At 32.5% G+C, this 21,415-nt stretch overlaps 1 protein-coding gene and 1 pseudogene across 2 annotated transcripts; both read right to left on the reverse strand.

Annotated features, from left to right (window-relative positions):
• Window positions 1–1,132: 1,132 nt before the first annotated feature.
• LOC124924054 (ATP-dependent zinc metalloprotease FTSH 4, mitochondrial) lies at window positions 1,133–7,401 on the reverse strand. 2 transcript variants are annotated; one of them, XM_047464100.1, is made up of 7 exons: window positions 7,171–7,401; window positions 6,825–6,891; window positions 6,473–6,727; window positions 5,450–5,689; window positions 5,226–5,350; window positions 3,013–3,489; window positions 1,133–2,139 (listed from the first exon to the last, which is right to left on the reverse strand). In XM_047464100.1, exons 1-7 carry the CDS (start codon window positions 7,195–7,197, stop codon window positions 1,261–1,263), a joined length of 2,070 nt encoding a protein of 689 aa, XP_047320056.1. In that variant the 5' UTR covers window positions 7,198–7,401; the 3' UTR covers window positions 1,133–1,260. The 2 variants fall into 2 exon arrangements, with proteins under 2 accessions (XP_047320056.1, XP_047320055.1); XM_047464099.1 differs by having other exon boundaries at window positions 5,450–5,698; window positions 7,171–7,399.
• Window positions 7,402–15,360: 7,959 nt separating this feature from the next.
• LOC124924306 lies at window positions 15,361–20,109 on the reverse strand (annotated as a pseudogene).
• Window positions 20,110–21,415: the final 1,306 nt, after the last annotated feature.

Below are 21,415 nucleotides of genomic sequence, written 5' to 3' on the forward strand. Positions count from 1 at the left end.
GTAAAAATAAGTGAGTTGTTAATTCAACATTCTCGTTATATATACGACTAACCATAATATAATATTTTTCACATAAATATCGTTTATAAGAAAATCGTGAATAACACTTCATTCAAATAATTGAGATTTTTTTATGAAACCTTTTACTCCAAAAAAAATTTCCAACAAAAATATATGAAATCAATTATATATATATAATTATAATGTGTTAACTAAAATAGTTTAATTAATGCATATTTATATACTCATGTTGAAAAAATATTTTTAATTTATATTATACAAAATTTATATACTTTTCTAATACTAATAACCTCTTTTAAAAACAAAGTTTATTTTATAAGACAAATTTATAATCTAATTTTATAGATTTAATTTAAATTAAAATATGTGAGAATAAAAAGTTAAAATATTTAGCAAAAAAAAAAAAAAATTAAACACTCAATCTAAAAATATCACTCTATTCTTCTAAATTTAATAAAATAACTAAAGTTGTATTAAATTTTTATTGTTTCTCTTCTACAAGGATAACAAATGTTTTTTTTATTTTTTTTTATCATAATTAATCACATTTTTAATGTTACTATATTAATAATATAAACATTTTTAGAGAAAAAACTATACAATCATATCTAAACTAATTATAGAGTCAAAAGAAGAGAGAAATTATATATATTAATAATTTAATATACTAGTTTAAAAAATTATTATTATTTATTTTTGTTTAATATAATAATTTAATATATTAAAGTTATTAACTAAAATAATTAATATATAAGGTGATTTTTATATATTTCAGAAAATAATTTTAAATATTATTAAAATAATTAAAATATTGAATAATTAAAATTTAGATGTTTATATTTGATTAATTTTATTTTTTTCTCTCTAAATATTGAAGCAATTAACACTTTAAAATTCAATGTTCAATTTATTAAATACACTAGTGTTTAATATTCATTCATATCATTGTATATCCTATCTAAAGTAAAAATACAAATATGCATCATTAATATGATTGTAAAATAAATTATTTCAAAACACAAATTTCTCCATAGTTGACAAACAAGTAACAATGGTATCCTATCTAAAGTAAAAAAAAAAACAAATAGTAAAAGTTATTATCTAGATGAGATACAGAAACAGTCCCATTATTAATATCATTGTAAAATAAGAGAAAGCCTACATTCATCACAAATCTTTAATGTCAAATCAGAATTTTATCAGTACAAATCTCAATAGACCACCACATATCATAAACCCCTATGACCCAACCGGTGCAATGCCGGAAGCAGCCGCCGCGGCTGCGGCCGCTGCAGCGGCGGCCGCCTTCGGGCGAGACTCACTTTGTGTTGTCGCCGCGATTTGATGGGTTTGTTGTTGTGTCTCCTGGTTTACCCCGGCAAGCAACGCCTTTATCTGAGCTCCAGTTAAAGTCTCCTTTTCAAGCAATTCATTGGCGAGAACATGCAACTCTTTACTATGAGTGGTGAGAATCGTCTTAGCATTATTATACGCTTTCTCGAGAAATTCTCGAACTTCCTTCTCGATTAGGAGCCGAGTCTCTGTGCTCATACTCTTCCCATCGTCGTCGTAATTATGAGTCACAACACCAACCAATTTACTCATTCCGTATTTCGTAATCATAGCCCTTGCGAGACTCGTTGCTTGCTTTAAGTCGGAGGAAGCCCCGGAAGTGACCTCGTTTTCACCGAATATAAGCTCTTCGGCAACTCGACCGCCCATGCATACATCTAATCTCGCGAGCATTTGCTTACGCGAAATGCTTGTTTCATCTTTATCGGGGAGTTGGGAGACCATGCCTAGGGCCATTCCTCGGGGGACTATGGTTGCTTTGTGTACAGGGAGGGCTCCGTCTGTGTGGATGGCTACGAGTGCGTGGCCACCTTCATGGAAGGCGGTTAAGGTTCTTGATTCGTCGGAGATTACCGCAGATTTACGTTCGCTACCCATCATGATTTTGTCTTTTGCAAATTCCATATCGTCCATGGAAACGGATTTTGCACCATCCATTGCAGCTTTCAGAGCAGCCACATTGACTAGATTGGCTAGGTCTGCACCGGAGAAACCGGGAGTTCCTCGAGCTATGATCATCAAGTCGAGGTCATCGGCTTTAAGGACCTGCGTGGAATGACATTTTCATATTGCTTCATGAACTTGCAACAAAACATTAGTTATACTGAGACTTATCGTAAATTGAAGCAGAACGGACATTTGATTCAAGTTTAGGAACAAAATGAGATATTTTTCCAAAAACAAAACGAAAAACAGGAAAATAAAAGTGTGCTTAAAAATAATCGCATGTATGTAAAACCCACCTTAGACATATGTGATTCCATATGAACAACATTTTCATCACCCAATTCAATGCATCAAATTTTGAGTTCAATAGAATGCCTTCAAATATATTTGTTAACACCAATGAGTTCATATATTATCTCCTTAATCTCAATCCTTGGCTAAAAATATATTTTCTTTCTAAGGTGCATATCAAGACATTAATGACAAGTAATTTTAGCCATTTTTAAACGAGACTACAGATAGTTGTGGGAGCAGAATGAGTATTTTTTTTAAATATTTTCTTCAAAATAATCACATGTATGTAAAAGCCCAATTCAATGCATCAATTTTCAGTACAATAGAGTGCATAAAAATAAACATTTAGCTTCCTAAACTTACATCAAATGCTCGTTTTATTTCCTCAACTTGTGTCAAGCTTGTTTCGCTTAATGTACTTTAAAAATGGCTCAAATTACTTTATTTTTGTCTCTGTTGTTTCAAAAGTGAATATCAAGACCCTAACGGAGTTAACCAAAATATGGCGATGGTAAGTAATTTGAGCCATTTTAAAATGAGACTACCATAAGTTGAGGAAGTAAACAAGCTTTTGATACAAGTTGCATGAACAAAATGAGCTCTTCTTCCAAAAGAATAAAATAAGAGAAAAATATAATAATGCTTAAAAATATCATATGTAAGTAAAGCCCGACATACCTTAGACATATGTGCTTCCAAAATCTGTCGACGACCTTCAACATCAGGATTAGGAACAACGACATGACGATCAAATCGTCCAGGTCTAACCAAGGCCTTGTCTAATGATTCTGGGAAATTAGTTGCTGCAATCACAATTATACCTTCATTTTGCTTAAACCCATCAAGTTCAACAAGTAACTGATTAAGAGTCATCTTCATATACTGTTGATCCTTGGGATTTCTGCTTCCCCCTATAGCATCAATCTCGTCTATGAATATAATGCAAGGCGACCTTTTCTTTGCAGCAGCGAAAAGATCTCTCACCCTTCTGGCTCCAACACCCACAAACATCTCTTCAAATTCACTACCACTGCATGAGAAAAATGGGACTCCAGCTTCTCCTGCTATAGCCCTAGCTAGCATTGTCTTCCCTGTTCCTGGTGGACCGACAAGCAACACTCCTTTTGGAAGCTTCCCACCTAATCGAGTAAATCTCTGCAACAACCAAAATTTTGTGTAAGACAAGACAAATATTTCAAGAAATGTGGAGAGGAGTAACAGGAAAGTGTCAAGTTCTTTTTTTATTTCGTTTTTAACATTTTATACCAGGGTCTTTTTCTATCTTTTTTCTACAGCGAAAAGGAATTATGTTGCAGTACAAAGTTTCCTTAACCTCCTTGTTTTTTATGATTAGGGTGTTCGGCGCTCAGGAGCTAGCCCAACAACACATCATCATTACCCAAATTTCAGTCAGGTGCTTTAAATGAGAATCAAATTTGAAACCTCAATGTAGTAAACCCCTTAGTCCAAACCTGTGTCATCTGAACTATCCATGGTGCATACAGATTTCTTAGACCTTGTTTGATGTGGGTTAGAATTAGTTAAGATTAATTTCAAATAACACACTATCTCATCAACATATTACTCATCAATCATATCATTCAAATCATCACTCAAAACTATTTTTCAGAAAAGAAGTTATTTTTTTCATTATATATTTATATCCCTAATGTCCTTTTACCAAATAACATGGTTACAATAACCTATATCAAACAAGATTATATGGAAATAACCACTTGGTTATTCAAATAACCCATATCAAACATGGGCTTAGCCTGGATTTACTTTAATATTTTGTCTCTTTTGGATCCTTCATGCTTATTTGAAATTGAGCATTGAATAATAAAAGAATGTACATTAATAATTTACACCAGAGATGAGTTCTTAAACTGAGTTGCATTAGTTGTATTGAATATGCACTAATTTTAATTGTAAAAGTTGCACAAGGTAGAGACTAGAGAGACACACCGGGCCTTGTTTGATGTCTGTTATTTTGGGATTATTTCCAAATAATTCACTATCCAATCAACAATCACTTCGTCAATCAACTCAATCAAACTATCAACAAAAATACCAAAATATATTTACTTTATTTTTTGTAACATTTTAAAATATTAAATGTCATGTTATCCAAATCGTCCAAATAATATACTTTTACATCAAACAAGGCCACGGGGTGAAAGCAATGATAGAAAGACAAAGTTGGGTGTAGTGAACAAGCAAAAGTAGGATATGAGGTGAAAGAATATATAGATAATGGGCTGTTTTGTTACCAACTATTTTTCATGTTCATCTTGATATGAAAATCTACATTTGTTATATTTTGTCAAAAATCATAAAGTAAATATAATATGATCATGATAAAAAATCTTCATACCATATGATACAAAAAAATACACTATAATTTGGATCATAGTAAAAAAAAATAATGTGTATGCCAAATGAAGCAACAAAAATTACACTATAATCTTGATCAAAATAAATGAATAATCTGATCATAATCAAAAAAAACTTGTACCAAACGAGAAAAAAATAAAACACTTCCAATTTTAACTTTGGGCGATTTTTCAATGAGATCTTTATCGTAACATGGTTGTGAAAAATAATAGTTTCCAAATAAGCTCAATGTATCATAGATAAAAATTGGGAACAAAAGGAAGAGTTTGATTCTAAGTATTAAAGGGATATGGTTGACTCTAGCAATTGATGAAGCTTATCTGGCTAGAGGCCAGTAAATTTGGAATATCTGGGCATAAAGTCAAAAAGAAATTGACCTCTCAAGAGTGTGCCAGTTGCTTAGTAAATGAGAAGACAATTTATTAAGATGATAATAAGAATCAAGCCATCCTGGGGAATAGCCCAAAACCATAAACAAAAGCTAACTTACTCACTTTAGGATCTCTGAGGTAGTGAACAATTTCTTCTAGTTCTGCCTTTGCTTCATCAACACCTTTTACATCACTAAATTTGGTGCTGGATTCCATACTAGGCTGCACCTCCTCATTGAGACCAAGACCTAACATTTTTTTGAAAACAGCAACAAGGAAAAGGTGATAAGATCAATTAATTCAAGTGCCAAATCGATATTGAAGACAAGGGATACAAGATAACACACCTTTACTGATTCCTCTATCTTCAATAAGAGCCCCAACACCTGATATAAGTAGAAATGCCATACCCAAGGTCCTAAATGTGCGCCATAGTTGTTCCTTGAAGTGCCCTCCTTCGGCAGCCACCATATGTATTGGAGTACTCGCAGTGCCAAGAACACCTTCCTTTGCAGATTTTCCAACATTTCTAAAAGCTGAAAGAGCACCACTCATACTTTCTTCCTCAACCTGCGAAAAACCAGAACCTACAATACCTGCCACGTCGACAGCTTTTGTTTAGTCTCAGAACTTCAAAAGGAAAACTTCAGATATGGGCTACAAAACCATAGTGAACCACCAAGTCAAAATCCCAAATACTCGAAGAAATTAAAAACAGAGAGAAGAATCTTCACGACTACTAGTTAAATAAGCAAGCATGAGACAAAAGAATAAAACAACAATATGGAAAAAGGGGAATACATAAATGCAAAAAAAGTGGGAGAACTGCATGCATAGTGAATAGGAAATCATTTCGATGAGAAAATTAATTTCGACTTTGAGAAGAACCGACAATGAGGAATCCATCGGGAGAGAAGACATAACTATTCTTAATATTATACAGAACATCAAAAAATAGGCAGCCAAGATTTCTAAATCAAAGCTCGATAAGCAAAGACCCTGTAGCAGTGTTCACTGTGACAGGAAAAGAACAAGGTCCAACCATGTTCGTGACAAAACCGCCAAGGATATTGAGGTCCAAGTTGATTTCAGGTCATCTGAAAACCTTGAACTGGAGCCTTGAATGTTTTGTAGCTTTTGTCTTGGCTTTGAGGTTTTCCTCGTTATGCCTAATATCATGACTTGCAATGATTTAAAATCTCCCATGGTTAATGCAACTTCCCCTAATTCATGACTTGTAATGTAATGATCTGGATTCTCCCAGGGCTAATGCGACTTTCGCGTGGACTATACATGAACAGAAAATTCCTCAATTTTCAAATATAAATGCAAAAAAAAAGAGTATTATTGGTCTAGTTCCCGGCACCCACCTCTCTGCAGGGTCTTGAGCAACTCACTTTCATCCAACCTATCAACCTTAACAAGCGCTTTAACATACTCGGAAAGTGCAGATTGGTTAGTGTGCAATGACGGTTGACTCTCAAACAACCTTATGACAGCATCAGAATCATTTCGACGAGATAACTCTCTTAGGTATGCAATATCATTTGACGCATCTGTATCACGTACTTTACGAGCTAAACTTCCAACATAACTTGATTGGTATCTTTCTTGCGCCTTAACCCCTACACAAAGACAATAAACGAATCTTCTTATCTTAAACTTGCCTTCTCAGAGAACTATAATATGCTAAAGAATTACACTCAAATAACACATCCTTACCAGCTCCAAATCTTTGAAGAGATGAACAAGAACTTCGAGATACACTATTCAATTGTTGCCTTGACACCTGTTCAAAGAAATTAAATTTTCAAAATCCAATACTAGGGTTAAAAGATAAAGGTCATAATTCCAGTCAAAAAATGCAGTCTTCAAATGATTCATGTTTTCCTAAATCATCAAGACAACCTTTCGTATCCATCAATAGATTAGCAGAAAGATCTACTATAACCAAAATGAAAGACATCCATCGTTCGATTATTAGCTGGATTAATTCAAGAAAGTTACGGCTAATGAAACGGAAACAGGTCAATAAGAAGCAAGAATATTTGAAAATAGATCTTCTTACCTGCGTAATAAGACGCCGCAGAGCCATCTCTCCCTTCGTTAATCTGCGAGGGTTTGAACTTTTCGTATCTCCCTTTTCCTCTAAGAAATTAGCCTTAGCCTGTATCTATACAGGCTTACAAATACTACCTTCTGATACCTGCCGGACTTTTGAAGAGAGAGAAGAAAATCTCCGGCGAGGGAGGAGAGAGAAAGTTTCACCGGTGGACGATAAATTTTCTGGTGGAATAGGAAGAAGCGAAGTTCAGAAAATCTGAAAAGGAAGAAATGTCTCTATTTGCTATTATGCGCGGAAGTTTAACAGCGTATGTTAGCAAGCTGATTAAGTCAACATGTAATGTCGGTTATACCCCCTTGGGTACGTCATTTTTTTAGGGTATAATCGTAAATAATTGTTTTTATTTTATAATATAAGCCCTCAAGGTTTATTTCTTTTATTTTAGATCCCTATACTTTTGAAATATTTTGACATTAATTTTTTTTTTTTTTTTTAAGTGCTGTTACATTTTACTATATTTAATTTCTCTATATAAATTATGTGTCATCCAGATTATGGGCTGGTTCGATTTTGGGTTCGTAAAATAATTTAGGTTATTTAAATAATTGATGATTTTTAAGTTGGTTTTTTTATTTTATTTTATTTTTTATAAAAGATATTAATATATAATGATAAAATAAAATAAAATATTTTATTTAATGAATTAAATATTTTTTAATTATGTTGATTTATTTAAATAATTTAAATTGAAATAAGTCCTAAAATAAGTGTGGATATTTAACCATACCATATTTGAATTTTTATCTTTTTATTAAAAAATTAATATTAAACTGAACTATTTTTTTTTTTCTAGCATTACATTTCATAAAACGTTAAATTAATTATATTTACATTTTAGTATGATAATTTCCTTTTATTTATAAAGAAGCATCAACTCAAAGTTGATTTTTGTTTTAAAGACATAAAATAAAATAAAGTGGGGGTGTGGTTGATTTCCTCCAAAAATAAATAAAGTCTTAAAGAAAAAACATTTTTGAGAAAACTTTAAAAAATATAATTGTATAAAAACATAAATATTCTAAAATAGACACTAATTTTAAACACTAACTAAATGTTAAATGCATGTTACAAAAAAAAAAATTGTAAATGACAAGTATTTCGACAAAATTGAATGTGTGACACATTTTCAACATCTAGTTCATTCACTTGCTATTCGTACACTTTCCTTTCACTTTTATAAGGTTGGAAAGCATCAAATAAGACCGGTAAATCTTTGTCCCATTCATAACCCAACCAAACTAGAGAAAAAGAAATATGAACAAATTGAATCATTTTATTTTTTGTTTCAAATTAATTGTATATGCCTTAGAATAAGTTAATATGACCCCTCCCCATTTCAATTTAAAACATTTATCACAAACTCACAATGAATCCGTAGCGTGCTGGGAATACCTTTGGAGTGCGTCTTTATCATGGAGGGAACAGAACAATAGGAAAAGACCTGACCGACCTGCCCAGTTTTTTTTTTTTTAGAGAGAACGGGGGTTGAATCAAAAGTCTTATGTTTCCCTTCTTGGTTTGGGGGCTTTCGGGTCCCTCTCAATCTTATTCGTAATTGGGAAGGGGAAGGAGTCTAAATAAATGGACATTAATGAACCATACTTGATGGACGTTGCACATGATACTATCAATTCGACTCAAAGTCCGATGCTAATAGAAGTTGTTTACTTGAAACTTTGAAACTTTAACGAAGAAGATGCAGTAATAGTGGGTGAGTCTTATGAAATAATAATAGTTGAAATTATTTTTGTAATGTACTTATTGTATTGCAACTCTTGGGTTTACATCTTCTTTGTTTTTTTTAAACATATATAGGAGGATGGATATTAGTTACAATATTAAGACATAAATACTGTTTGAGAAAAACAAAATGTGGAAGTAGAAAGGGACAATATTGGACAATTTAAAGAGAATATGGATTTGGATGATGAAAAGCATGTCATGAGAAGTGGTGAAGTTGGTTTACATGTATGAGACATACTGAAATTATTCTTTGTTTTTTTTTTAAATAAGGGTATATTGTTTAGAGTAAAGAGACTCTAACCATCATATCCCACAACTTTAATTTATGCGTTTTTGAATATGAGATCTTTGTTATTTTTTGTCCACCAATTTTCGTCTTCTTCTATTGTATTGCAACCAGCGCGTCTACAAATTCTTCCTTATTTTTCAAACTTGGTGTTTTTCATCGGCGGCTCATCATTTTTTTTCTAATCATTTTTTTTCTACAACCTATTTATTACATTGAATCTCTCTTGGCCTATAACATCTTCTTTCTTATTTTGAAAAAACATACTAATGTGAATATTTGTTAAAAAAAAAGAGAGCATAATAGTGTTTGAGAGAGAAAAAAATGTGATGTCCAAAAGAGATAGAACTCCATGATGGATGAATATAGGTTCATTTACAAAGAAGATTTACAAAGAAGAGGGTAGGGGCATGAAACACATGTGATAAGAAGTCTAGATTGCTTATATCTAACATATTGAAAATTTTTACTTTATTTTTTATTTGAAAATAAAGATATAAAACTAACAATATGTTAACAATTGTAGAGAAAAGTTGTAATATATTATTTATTATTATATTGATTACATGAGAGAGGGAGAGCCCTATTTATATATACAATATACAAGAAACCTTTACATTACTCAAATCACTACTCCACTTCCCAAGTTTGACTTAGAAATTAACCAAGGTAAAAATATTTATATTTCCCAAGCCACTTATACGTTACCCAATGATGTCTCATTCATTATTTCCAACACTCCCCCTCAAGTTAGGAGTGAATAGATTGAAAACTCCTAACTTGTCAAGAATGTGGTCGAAGGAGGTTCTATCCAGAAACTTCGTGAAGATGTTGGCCAACTGGTTCTTACTCATTACGTAAGGTGTTTCAATTTGGCCAGATTGTACTTTCTCCCTGATAAAGTGACAGTCAACTTCAATATGTTTCGTTCGTTCATGAAAAACGGGATTAGATGCGATATGTCGTGCTTCTTGGTTGTCGCAATACATTTCAATCGGTTCACTATGAGATATCCCCATATCTTAGAGTAGATGCTTAATCCAAATAAGTTCGCTAGCTGTAGTAGCCATAGCCTGGTATTCTGCTTCAGCGCTGGATCTTGCAACCACGTTTTGCTTCTTGCTGCGCCAAGTGACTAAATTCCCGTCAACAAATGTACAGAATCCAGTGGTTGATTTTCTATCAGAACTTCCTGCCCAGTCTGCATCCGAGTATCCAATGATGTTTAAGCACTGATTTCTTTTAAGCTAGATTCCTTGCCCCGGAGTAGCCTTGAGATATCGAAGTATTCTTTCGACTATTTTTAGATGACTTGTTCGTTGAGCATGCATAAACTGGCTCACTGCACTAACAGAAAAGGTAATATCTGGTCTAGTGACGGTTAAATATATAAGTTTGCCAACTAACTTTTGATACCTGCCAATATCCACTAACAACTCATCATCTTTAGAATTAAGTTTAGTAGTGGTGTCCATTGGAGTATAAGTTGGCTTTAATCTCAACTTCCCTGTTTCATTTAATAAATCTAAAGTATATTTTTTTGAGACAAGAATAACCCTTTTGTGAATGGGCTATCTCTACTCCAATAAAATATTTAAGAATACCTAAGTCTTTGATATCAAAAGTTTTTTGTAAATATTTTTTAACTTTATTTATTTCTTCGTCATTGTTCCCAGTAATTATAATATCATCAACATATATAAGAACAAAAAGAGAGAAATTTTTAATAAATAAGGAAGAATCTACCGTACTTTTTGTGAATCCATTTTGAAGAAGAGCATTACTTAATTTCGCATACCATGCACGGGGAGATTGTTTTAATCCATATATAGCTTTATTAAGTTTACAAACAAGTTTAGAACTCAAATTGTCTTTGTAACTTGGAGGAAGATCCATATACACTTCATCCTCTAAATCACCCTGGAGAAAAACATTTTTTACATCCATTTGAAAAATATTCCATTTTTTATTAGTGGCAATCGATAAAAGAATTCTAACCGTGTTCATTTTGGCTACGGGGGCAAATGTTTCCTTATAATCTATACCATATGTTTGAGTATATTCCTTTTCTACAAGACGTGCCTTGTATCTATCTATTTTATCATTACTATCATATTTTATTTTATATACCCATTTACAGCCGACAGGTCTTTTTCCTATAGGAGGAACAACAATATCCCAAGTATGATTTTTTTCAAGTGTTTCTAGTTCCTCACACATAGCTTGTTGCCATAGAGGATTAGAAACAACTTCTTGAAAATTTTTAGGCTCAATGTTATCTAAACAAGTTAAAAAATTAAAATGTGTTGGAGAAATTTTTTCATAAGATAAAAATTGTTGAATAGGGTAGGATACCTAATAAGAAATATAGTCATCAAGTTTTGCAGGTGGTCGGCTAGGACGCACGGATCTTCTTACACCTTCATATTCTGATAGGTTTTCACGAACTTCTTCTAAAATAGGTTGTCTTTCCGAACCATGTAACTCCTGATTTTCTCTTGAATAGGTTGAACTCTCTAATTCTCCCCCTGAGATGATATCGGATTCCACGTTATCTTTGGTCCTTGGTACCTCATCTCCCCCAGAGCATGATCATGACCTTAGTGCTTCATTTCCTGTAGTTACATCTGTAAAAGGGTTAAGAGTAGGGATAAAATCGTTAAAAGAATCATAATCATTAATTTTTTCTTTGAAAAATGGCTCATGCTCTCTAAATATAACATTTCTAGATATGTAAATTTTATTAGTTTCAAAATCATAACATTTGTACCCTTTCTGAGTCGTTGAATATCCAAAAACAAAGCTTTAATGGAAGTTGTACTAAGTTTATCGGTGCGACTAGTGTGAACAAAACATGTGCAACCGAAAACACGCAAATATTCATAAGAGATTTCTTTGTTATTTAAGACGTTGAGTGGAGCTTTTCCATTCAATACAGAGGTAGGAATTCTGTTTATAAGGTGAACCGCAGCGAGAAGGGCATCAGACCAAAATCTCTTAGGGACATTAGACTGGAAAAGTAAAACTCGGGTTACCTCAAGAAGGTGTCTATTTTTTCGTTCAGCAACTCCATTTTGTGTAGGTGTATGAGGACAAGTTTTTTGATGAACAATGCCCTTTGATTTAAAGAAGTTTGAAAATTTTGAGTTAATGTATTCAGTACCATTATCAGATCGAAAGTTTTAATTGTGGCATTAAAATGATTTTTTTTGCAAATGAATTAAATTCCAAAAAAAATTCATACACTTCCACCTTTGAAGTTAAAAGATAAATCCAAGTTGTTCGTGAGAAATCATCGATGAAGCTAACATAATATCTAAAATTATTATACGAATCGATAGGTGCAAGACCCCATACATCTGAATGTATCAATTCGAGAGGAGATTTAGTTTTATTTGTAGAGATGGAAAAATGAAGTTTGGTTTGTTTTGAAAATTGACAAATATCATAATTTGAACAAAAATTATCTATTCGAAAAAAATATTTTACAACTTTATTATAAGGATGTCCTAGCCTTTGATGCCATAAATCTTGCTCAAAAGTAGTGTATGAATTGAAAGCACATCTAAAAAGATCAACAATATAAATATCGTTGACAAGTTGTCCTTCACCAATCTTCATTCCTATCAACTTGTCCTGAAACACAACACATTCATTAGACAAAATAACAAGACACTTAAGATCTTTAGTTATTTTGCTAACAGATAATAAGTTAGGAGATAATTGTGGAACATAAAGAACATTATCAACATTTTTTGAAAATACTTTGATAAACTCAGTTCCTAAGATAGGCATATTTGAATCATTAGATGTTTTAACACTTTGTTGTGAATTTTTAATAGAAAAATCCAAAAAATTATTTTTATTTCCAGTCATATGATCTGAGGCTCCTGAATCAACTACACAATAATTAGGATTTTTGCAAAAATATGTAAAATATTTTGAAAAAATACCTGGGTCCACTTTGGATGTGGACCGAGTCTCTTGTGTTTGTATGAATTTGGTAAACTGATCAAAAAGATTATTGAAATATGTTTGATTGTTTGACCCTGCTGATATGTTAAAGTTGTGTTGTCCAGTAGTTGGCCTAGTATTCTAGCCCATCTGATCATTTCTTTCTCCTCCATTGTTTTGAGCGAGAAATCCTTTCGGGTTTCTCCCATTAAAATTTCTACCTTTTTCTTCGCCATTCTTCTTTGCCGCACGAAGATGAGGATAGAGTTTGAAGCAAAACTCCTTAGCATGACCCTGTTTCTTACAATGATTACAGAAGAGATTGCTGGTTCGTTGAAAATTTTGGGATTTGTGACCAATAAATGCTTGATTTTCACATGTTGTTTGCCCCTCACCTCCCATGGTGCTTCTCCGTGTCTCCTCTTGTTGTAGCCTTGAGACAACATCATCGAAATCTGGAAGAGTATACGTCATGAGGATTTGAGCACGGATGGCATCCCAACTCGGATCGAAGGAGGCAAGCAACTGGTATATCCCTTCTTGTTCATCTCGCTCTTGCAAGGTATTCTCATTGTTGGTCCGAGGTAAGTACATCATGAGTTCTTCTCGTCTTATGGTTAACTCACCAACAATTTTGGTAACCGACTTCGATCCCTTTTTGAGGGACTGGATTTCCGATTTCAGTTGATATATGTGAGCATAATTTTGAGTATTTTCATATCTTTTCTTGACCGAATCCCAAATTTTTTTGCTGAATTTTTGCCCAAGAAAAATTCGGAAATTCTCGACTCCATGGAATTTAGAAGCCAACTCATGATTTGATAGTCATGGGATTCCCATTCCTCGGCCCTTTTTTGATCTTCCTCAGTGGATTTCTCTAATATGGTTGGTTGCGTTGATGTCCTAGAAATATGGCCAAATTTGAGTTTCCCTTTAAGAAAAATAGTTGTTGACCGCGCCCCAAGTGATGTAGTTCTTTTCATTCAAAAGAACCGAGGTCATCTTCCCGGTTGAGTGTTCATCAAAAAAATTGCTCCCGAAAGTAGTCATTGTCGTGTTTAACAAAATCAGAGAATACTCTGAAATTTCAAATTAAACAGCACAACAGTGCTAAAAAAGAATATGAGAAAGTAAAGATAGTGCTGAAAGAGAGTCAGGACACAAGTACCCGCTCTGATACTATGTAGAGAAAAGTTGTAATATATTATTTATTATTATATTGATTAAATGAGAGGGGGAGAGCCCTATTTATATATACAATATACAAGAAACCTTTACATTACCCTAGAAACTTTTACATTACTCAAACCACTACTCCATTTCCCAAGTTTGACTTAGACATTAACCAAGGTGAAAATATTTATATTCTCCAAGTCACTTATACGTTACCCAATGATGACTCATTCATTATTTCCAACAACAATCACAAGTTTACAAATATGCAGGGTCGGCCCTAGGGTAAGCCCGACAAACCTACGGGCTAGGGAAACCCACCCCAAGGCAGCCCATTTAATAAAAATAATTAGATTTTTTTATAAATTTATTAAGTTTTTAGCATAAAAATGTTTAGCTTAATGGTTTATGATAAAAAAAATTCTAATTTTTATTTTGTTATGGGTTATAATCTCACTAAAAGTAGTTTGTTTAACAATTTTTTTAACCGAAACTAGATCAGACAATTTTTTTTTTCACATTTTCTACCTAGAGATGGGATAGCTCAATTGAGACCGACACTCAAATATGGTTCACTTAATTCTTGAGACCAACACTCAAATATGGTTCACTTAAAAGAAGATGGTTGATTATTAGTTAAAACATACTAAGTTGAATATTAGTTAAAGATGAGCCACATATTTTGATATCATTTTCTTTTGTACTTTTATTATTTGTAAGTACATTTTGTTAAAAAGGACAATTATGATCTTCCACTCTCATCTATCTCGTGTCTACAATATCTTCCTTTCTTTTCTTAATTTTACTAAAACATACTAAGATAAATATTAGTTTAAATAATAAGGCATAAATAGTGTTTGAGAAAAACAATGGTATGTCCTAACAAATATGCACTCATTTACAAGGAAGATGGATTGGGGTGAATCACTAGGATTTATTCATAACACAAACAAGTGATAAGAAAAAAAAAAATGGGAAACTCAAATTTACAATCGACCACAATCATATTTAGCATGACCATTTGCATCGCGAAAGATAATCATCATAACAAGTAAAATTATCATCTTGATGAACAATCGTGGACATTGAATCAACATACCAATAAGATATGTCTGAGTAGACAATTCCACCAACCGTCTTCTCCTCTCTTTAATATAACCATCCATTGCTTCCCCAACTCTCATCATCGCCTTTTCTCCATCCATTTCACCTCTTAAAAGCTTCTCGCTCAATCGCCTAGCCAAAACAATAGCATCTTCCAATCCAGCCGATCCTCCTTGTCCAATAAAAGGACCCATAACATGCAAAGCATCACCCGCCACAATCACAGTTCCTTTTCTAAAGTTTCCGAAAATCAATTCCCATGGTGGTCTATATCTGAGATCAGTGAAAGAAATCGAATCAGTATCGCTCATCTTTATCATCTCCATCCCCTCCTCGGGGAATCTAGTGGCAGCTAGTAATTCCAATGTCTTATTTTTTATGAGTTCTTGATCACCTTTCCAAGTTTCAGAACCTGTAAATAATAGTAATAACTAATAATCATATTAATTAGGAAGGAAAGGAATGATGAAAAGGAAATGTTTATTTTTTACCTTGAACAGAAGATTTAAGAGATACAAACCAGTGGACAGATTTATCATCAACAGTTAATCTTCCAATAACAGAAGAATCATTATTCCTCCATCTTACCAGCTCATGCGAAAAGCTATGACCTTTGGGATAATTCGTAATACCTCTCACAGTCGAAATACCAATTTTTCTCGTAGGCTTCAAACCGACAAATTTACCAATCACTGATTGACCTCCATCACATCCTATTACTATCTGCATTATTATTAAAATAAAAATCATGTATGCCAGTCTTTTTTCTTTCTTCATAGTTCATTCATTGAAGAATCAGATATGTTCGAGGTCGATACAAACAAGTTTCTCATTGGAATTACCGTTAAAACCTGACCTTTTTGTAAGGTTAACCACTGCATTTGCAAACATTGAACAACTTAAGAAGGACAATAACAACTATAGAAGATCATCCATGGCCTTGTGCAGTTTGAGTTATTTCAAGGTAAATGTTAAATAGCCCACTATACAACCATTTCACTTCGTTTAAAGGGTGTCATTTAAATCAAATGATAAAAAACTTTACAAAAGAAAAGGACACGACATAAAAAAACATCATTCAAAATACTAAAATACTCTCTATTCTTTTATTTGTATACTTTAATGTGGTTCTTTTGGTGTATCTTTTTAAAGAAAACAAGAAGCCAATAAAATTACTGTCAATAATAGAGAAAGTAAGTGGATAGGTACCTTGGCTATGACAATTTTACCGCCAAGAAGATGGAGAATAGGGAAAGAAGTAACGGCGGAATCCAATTCAACAGAAACAACACAACAATCAAATCATATTGTTCCAAACGGCAAAGCATCCGCAAGTGCATTAATAAGATAACCGCGCTTCAAGCATCGAGCTTCGCCAACCCTGTTTTTTTTTCTTTTGTTACAATCCATGTGCAAACGAGAAATAAAGATCAAAAGAGAGATTACGCAAATGGGGATTCTTTTCGAGTGCCCTTGTCCAAGCATACCTCCTCAGACCTGTAGATGTTATGAAGGTCAAAAATAATTAATTTCAGGCATGCTATAATTTTCTTAAGGCAAACATGTAATGTATAAAGTAACTGTCGTAATGTGTCATTCAGATACATCAAATCTTTGAAGCCATCTAAAAACCAATTTCGTATATAGTACATTGCAAACAATAACATCTAGAAATTGTTAGGCATAGTGTGTTTGATCAAACTGAAAATTAAGTGTGAATAATGAATTTAAAGTGTCGAATAAATATTGAATAAACCAATTGAAAATAACTAAATTTTAAGTATTTTGATATTTAAGTTGATTTGATAAATGTGAAGTTGAAAAGTATTTAAAGACTATGTTACAAATATAATGACATAATTTAATTAATTTTAAAGGGTTAAAGTTGTCTTTTGTACACTAATATTATTCTAGCTTAATTTGAGCTGATTCTAAAGAATTAAGTGCATTTAAATAACACTTATCAAATACACTTATTTCAAATTGACTCTATCTTATTTTGCAGCCATAATTAAGTCTATTTGTTAATTATTAGCTTTTCAATTGACTCTGTCTTATTATTATCCCAAAACATTAGAGTTCTTATGTATTTCCAAAGGCTATTTAATGCCCAAACCTGATTAATGAAAAGTGTGATTTCCATTTTGAATAATTCCGATTCGAACAGATATGATCAAGTGACTAGATAAGATGATCATTTAGAAAACCTTTAGATTAATTAGAATTAGATAACTGTTTTGTAAAAAAGAAAGATTGAATAAATCAAATGAAAATAACTTAAGTACTTAATATATTCAGGTTGATTTGATAAAATGTATTGAAAAAATACCTAAAGCTTATTTTAACCTTAAAGAGGAATAATTTTATTAACTTTAAATAATACATAAATAAGTTAAGCTAAGTATTGCAGCTTAATTTAAGCTGAATCTAAAGAATTAAATGTGTTTATCAAATACACACTTAATTGTTTAAATTAAATAATAAGTTGTATTATCAAACATCGATAATACATAAAAGACTAATTTCAAGTGCGAAAAAATCAAATGAAAATAACTAAACTTTAGAACTTGATATGCAAGTTGATTTGATAAAATTTGTTGAAAAAGTATCTAAAACTTATATATAAGGATGTTTAATTTTTAAAGTATCCGGATTGTCGGGTCGAGAGTTGTGGTTAATTTGAATATATATGTGAGAGTAAATGGATACTTGTGGTCGGATTGTGGGTTGACCCACCCATAAACTTAAAACGGTTAAAAATACAATTAAAAATAGTATGGTTTGAACTTGCAACCTAACAAAAACAAGTACAACATTTTAACCAACTAAGCTAATAACACTTTATATTTTAAATTGAACAGCAAATTTGATGAACGCGGTAGTTTATCAATTGTTTTTAATAAGAATTCTGACATATTTATAGAGATAGGAGACATAATTCATATGGATATAGTAAGTCTCGCATGTGTGCTACTTTAATGGTAGTATTTACATTTTCCTTTTCATTCGTAATATGGGGAAGAAGTGGACTCTAAAGGTCAAACTAATTGAGTTGAGGAATCAAACTATATCAATTGTTTTAGAGATCGTTCTGCAATGCGAGAGTAAATGGATACTTAAGTAGGATTGTTGGTTGACCCGTCCATAAATTTATAACGGTTAAAAATAAAATTAAAAACGCTATCACATTTTTACCGTAATAATTTTTTCACGGTTTTTTATATTATTATTCGTGCGAGATACATGTTAATTACTGTAATACTAACTCAATTCAAAAATAGCTTACAGAATTAAGCTATGTATCGTAGCAATTTGAGCTGAATCTAATAAATTAAGTGCATTTATCAAATAAATTTAATATTTCAGATTAAATAATAAGTTGTGTTATCAAAAGACCAATTCAAGGTCGAATATGAAGGTTTTGATTATTCCCTAGTTAGTTGTTAGTGGTTAAATTGACTCATTTTTAACCGTCTTAGTCTTGGTGTGAAGACTCTAAGTATCGGGTTTGGGTTCCTAACCCTACCCATCCCCGAACCCGATCGGGTACCTTCTCTTCTCCACTCTCCATGCCCGACCCCAATTTAAAATACCTGAATTTGAGTATCAAGTACTCAACTGGTAACCATTGTCATCCCTGATATGTTAAATTGACTCTTTCTCCATGAACCTACAAGTCTTCTCAGTTAAAATGACTATTTTCGTATATAGATGAGTTATGATTCTTCACTAGGGACGGTAATGGATACCCTATCGGTAGTGAAGTACCCATACCCGAACATGATTTTTATTTGACTATCCAAGCTCGACCCGAGCTCAACGGTATATATATTTCTATATTCATCCGCAATTCGTTTAATATTAATATAGTCAGGTTTTGGGATTCACACTCCCCTAACCAGATCAGGTACCTTCTCCATTCCCAGTGCCCCACCCATAGGTATGGGTACCCATTGTCATACCTGGTCTTCAATACGAAAACGACTCTTTCTCCACGAGTCTTTAAAATGACTGTTTCTTATTATTATTATTATTATCCCAAAATTTTAGGTAATAGTTATTATGTATTTCCAAAGGCTATTTAAATCTCTAAACCTAATTAATTTAAGGTGATTCCAAAGGCTATTTAAATCTCTAAACCTAATTAATTTAAGGTGATTCCAAAGATATGCTCTAAAAGTGACGAATCGTTCAGAAAAGTGAAAAAGGTTTAATTAAGATCGATGTTACCTTTGAATAAGAAGGGCAGTTTGTCGAAGGTGAGAAGAAAGAGCAAGGCCAAGCTGATCAAGAGCTTTCCATCCATTAGCTAAGATTCCAATCGCTCCGCCTTCTTCTCTTAAACTATCTGCTCTTTCGAGAACCAAGCTTTTTATACCTTTCCTGTTCTTACAAACAATCAATCAATCAATCAGATCAATCGGATCAGAATAAGTTAATCAGATGATGATGATGATGATGAATCGGAAACCTAATTGAATTACCTGTGCAGGGCAAGGGCAGTCGCAAGGCCACAAATCCCACCGCCGACTATTACAATCTCTTGTTCTTCAACATCTTCCATATCTCCACACACAGTTTGTTTCTCCAACGCCGCGTTTATGCTCTGGTTTGGAAGAAGAAGAAGAATTGTGGGATTCTGAATAAGCTAAATCAAACAGGTCTAGGATAAGTGGTGTATCCAATTTAATATATTTAAATCTCATTGATTTTTCAATCAATTGTTTCAACTATTTTTGATAAGTTTTTAATATTATTCATGTGTTTGGAAAAAATATTTGCCAATATGATAACAAATTCTTCAAATTTATCAGTTATATTCTCAGCATTTCAATATTAACGATACAATTATGAATCGTCACGCTATTTTTTTATTCGAAATGTCCTGTTCGAAGTGGTTTTTCTCCGGTTTAACATATAGTTGACCGATGATGATATTTGTGTCAATGCTAATGCTGAAAGTGAGTCAAACCGTTCGTGAGTAGTTCGGTCAAAGTTTGACTTGAGATTGACTGACCAAATTCGAGTCAAACTCGAGCTTATATAATACTTTATCGATGTTTTGCTGAGCTTTTTTGAGCTTGATAATATATAATATATATATTTTTTATTTTAATATTAAAATATAAAATAAATATTTGAAAATTTAATTTTAGTTCAAGTTTTCGAGTCAAGCCGAGTTTGTAAATAAATAGTCGAGTCGAACTCAAGCTCTAATAAATACTTAATCAAATCGAACTCGAGCTCAAAGTAGTTGGAGCTCGACTTAACTCGTTTGCAACCCTAGTCACTGCTCACATTTCAACTTAATTCAGTCTCGAATATTAATAAACACAATTATATATAAAAGGAAAATTACATAGGTGACCCTCGATCACTTACATTTAGCCCGCAAAATATTTTTTTAAAACAAATTACCCCTTAAACTTTCTGAAAGGTCACCAATGACCCTCAAATTATCAAAAAGGGTAACAAAAGGCCCTTCTGTCAAATTTTCCGTTACAACATAACGTCTCTAATTAAAACCCTCATTTTCAACCCTCATTCTTTTCAAAGCAGATTTTACATCTTATCTACGACCAACCTACCTAATGTCGTCTTTCTTCTTTTCCATAGATTTGCATCATTCTTTGTAAGGAGAAGCCCTAAGTTGCAAGAGAAGAGTCTGCTAAAAGAGACCTAAGTTGCGATAAATGTTTGAGTTCTTGAGATCGGTGCGAGAGAAGGGTTTGCTAGAGGGGTAAAGACATGAGATAAAGTTCATAGTATCAGAGCAATGTCTTGAATGATAAGACTTAGAAATTGCAATTTTGGTTTCAATCAAGTATACGGTAAGTATTTGTTGTAGTATATTCAATTCTTAGTTTTATTCCTTAAATATATTACTTTTAAACATATTCCTTCCTTCATGTATTAGCTATAATTATC

The sequence above is a fragment of the Impatiens glandulifera genome, chromosome 2, assembly GCF_907164915.1.
Source record: "Impatiens glandulifera chromosome 2, dImpGla2.1, whole genome shotgun sequence".
Classification (NCBI taxonomy): Eukaryota; Viridiplantae; Streptophyta; class Magnoliopsida; order Ericales; family Balsaminaceae; genus Impatiens; species Impatiens glandulifera.

Excerpts from the sequence above, each read along its gene's own strand:
- LOC124924054 (XM_047464099.1), bottom strand. The coding sequence starts at position 7,197 with ATGGCTCTGCGGCGTCTTATTACGCAG. Across the intron at positions 3,490-5,225 it reads ACTACCTCAGAGATCCTAAA|AGATTTACTCGATTAGGTGG; the intron begins GTGAGTAAGTTA and ends TGGTTGTTGCAG. Across the intron at positions 2,140-3,012 it reads TGGAAGCACATATGTCTAAG|GTCCTTAAAGCCGATGACCT; the intron begins GTATGTCGGGCT and ends CATTCCACGCAG.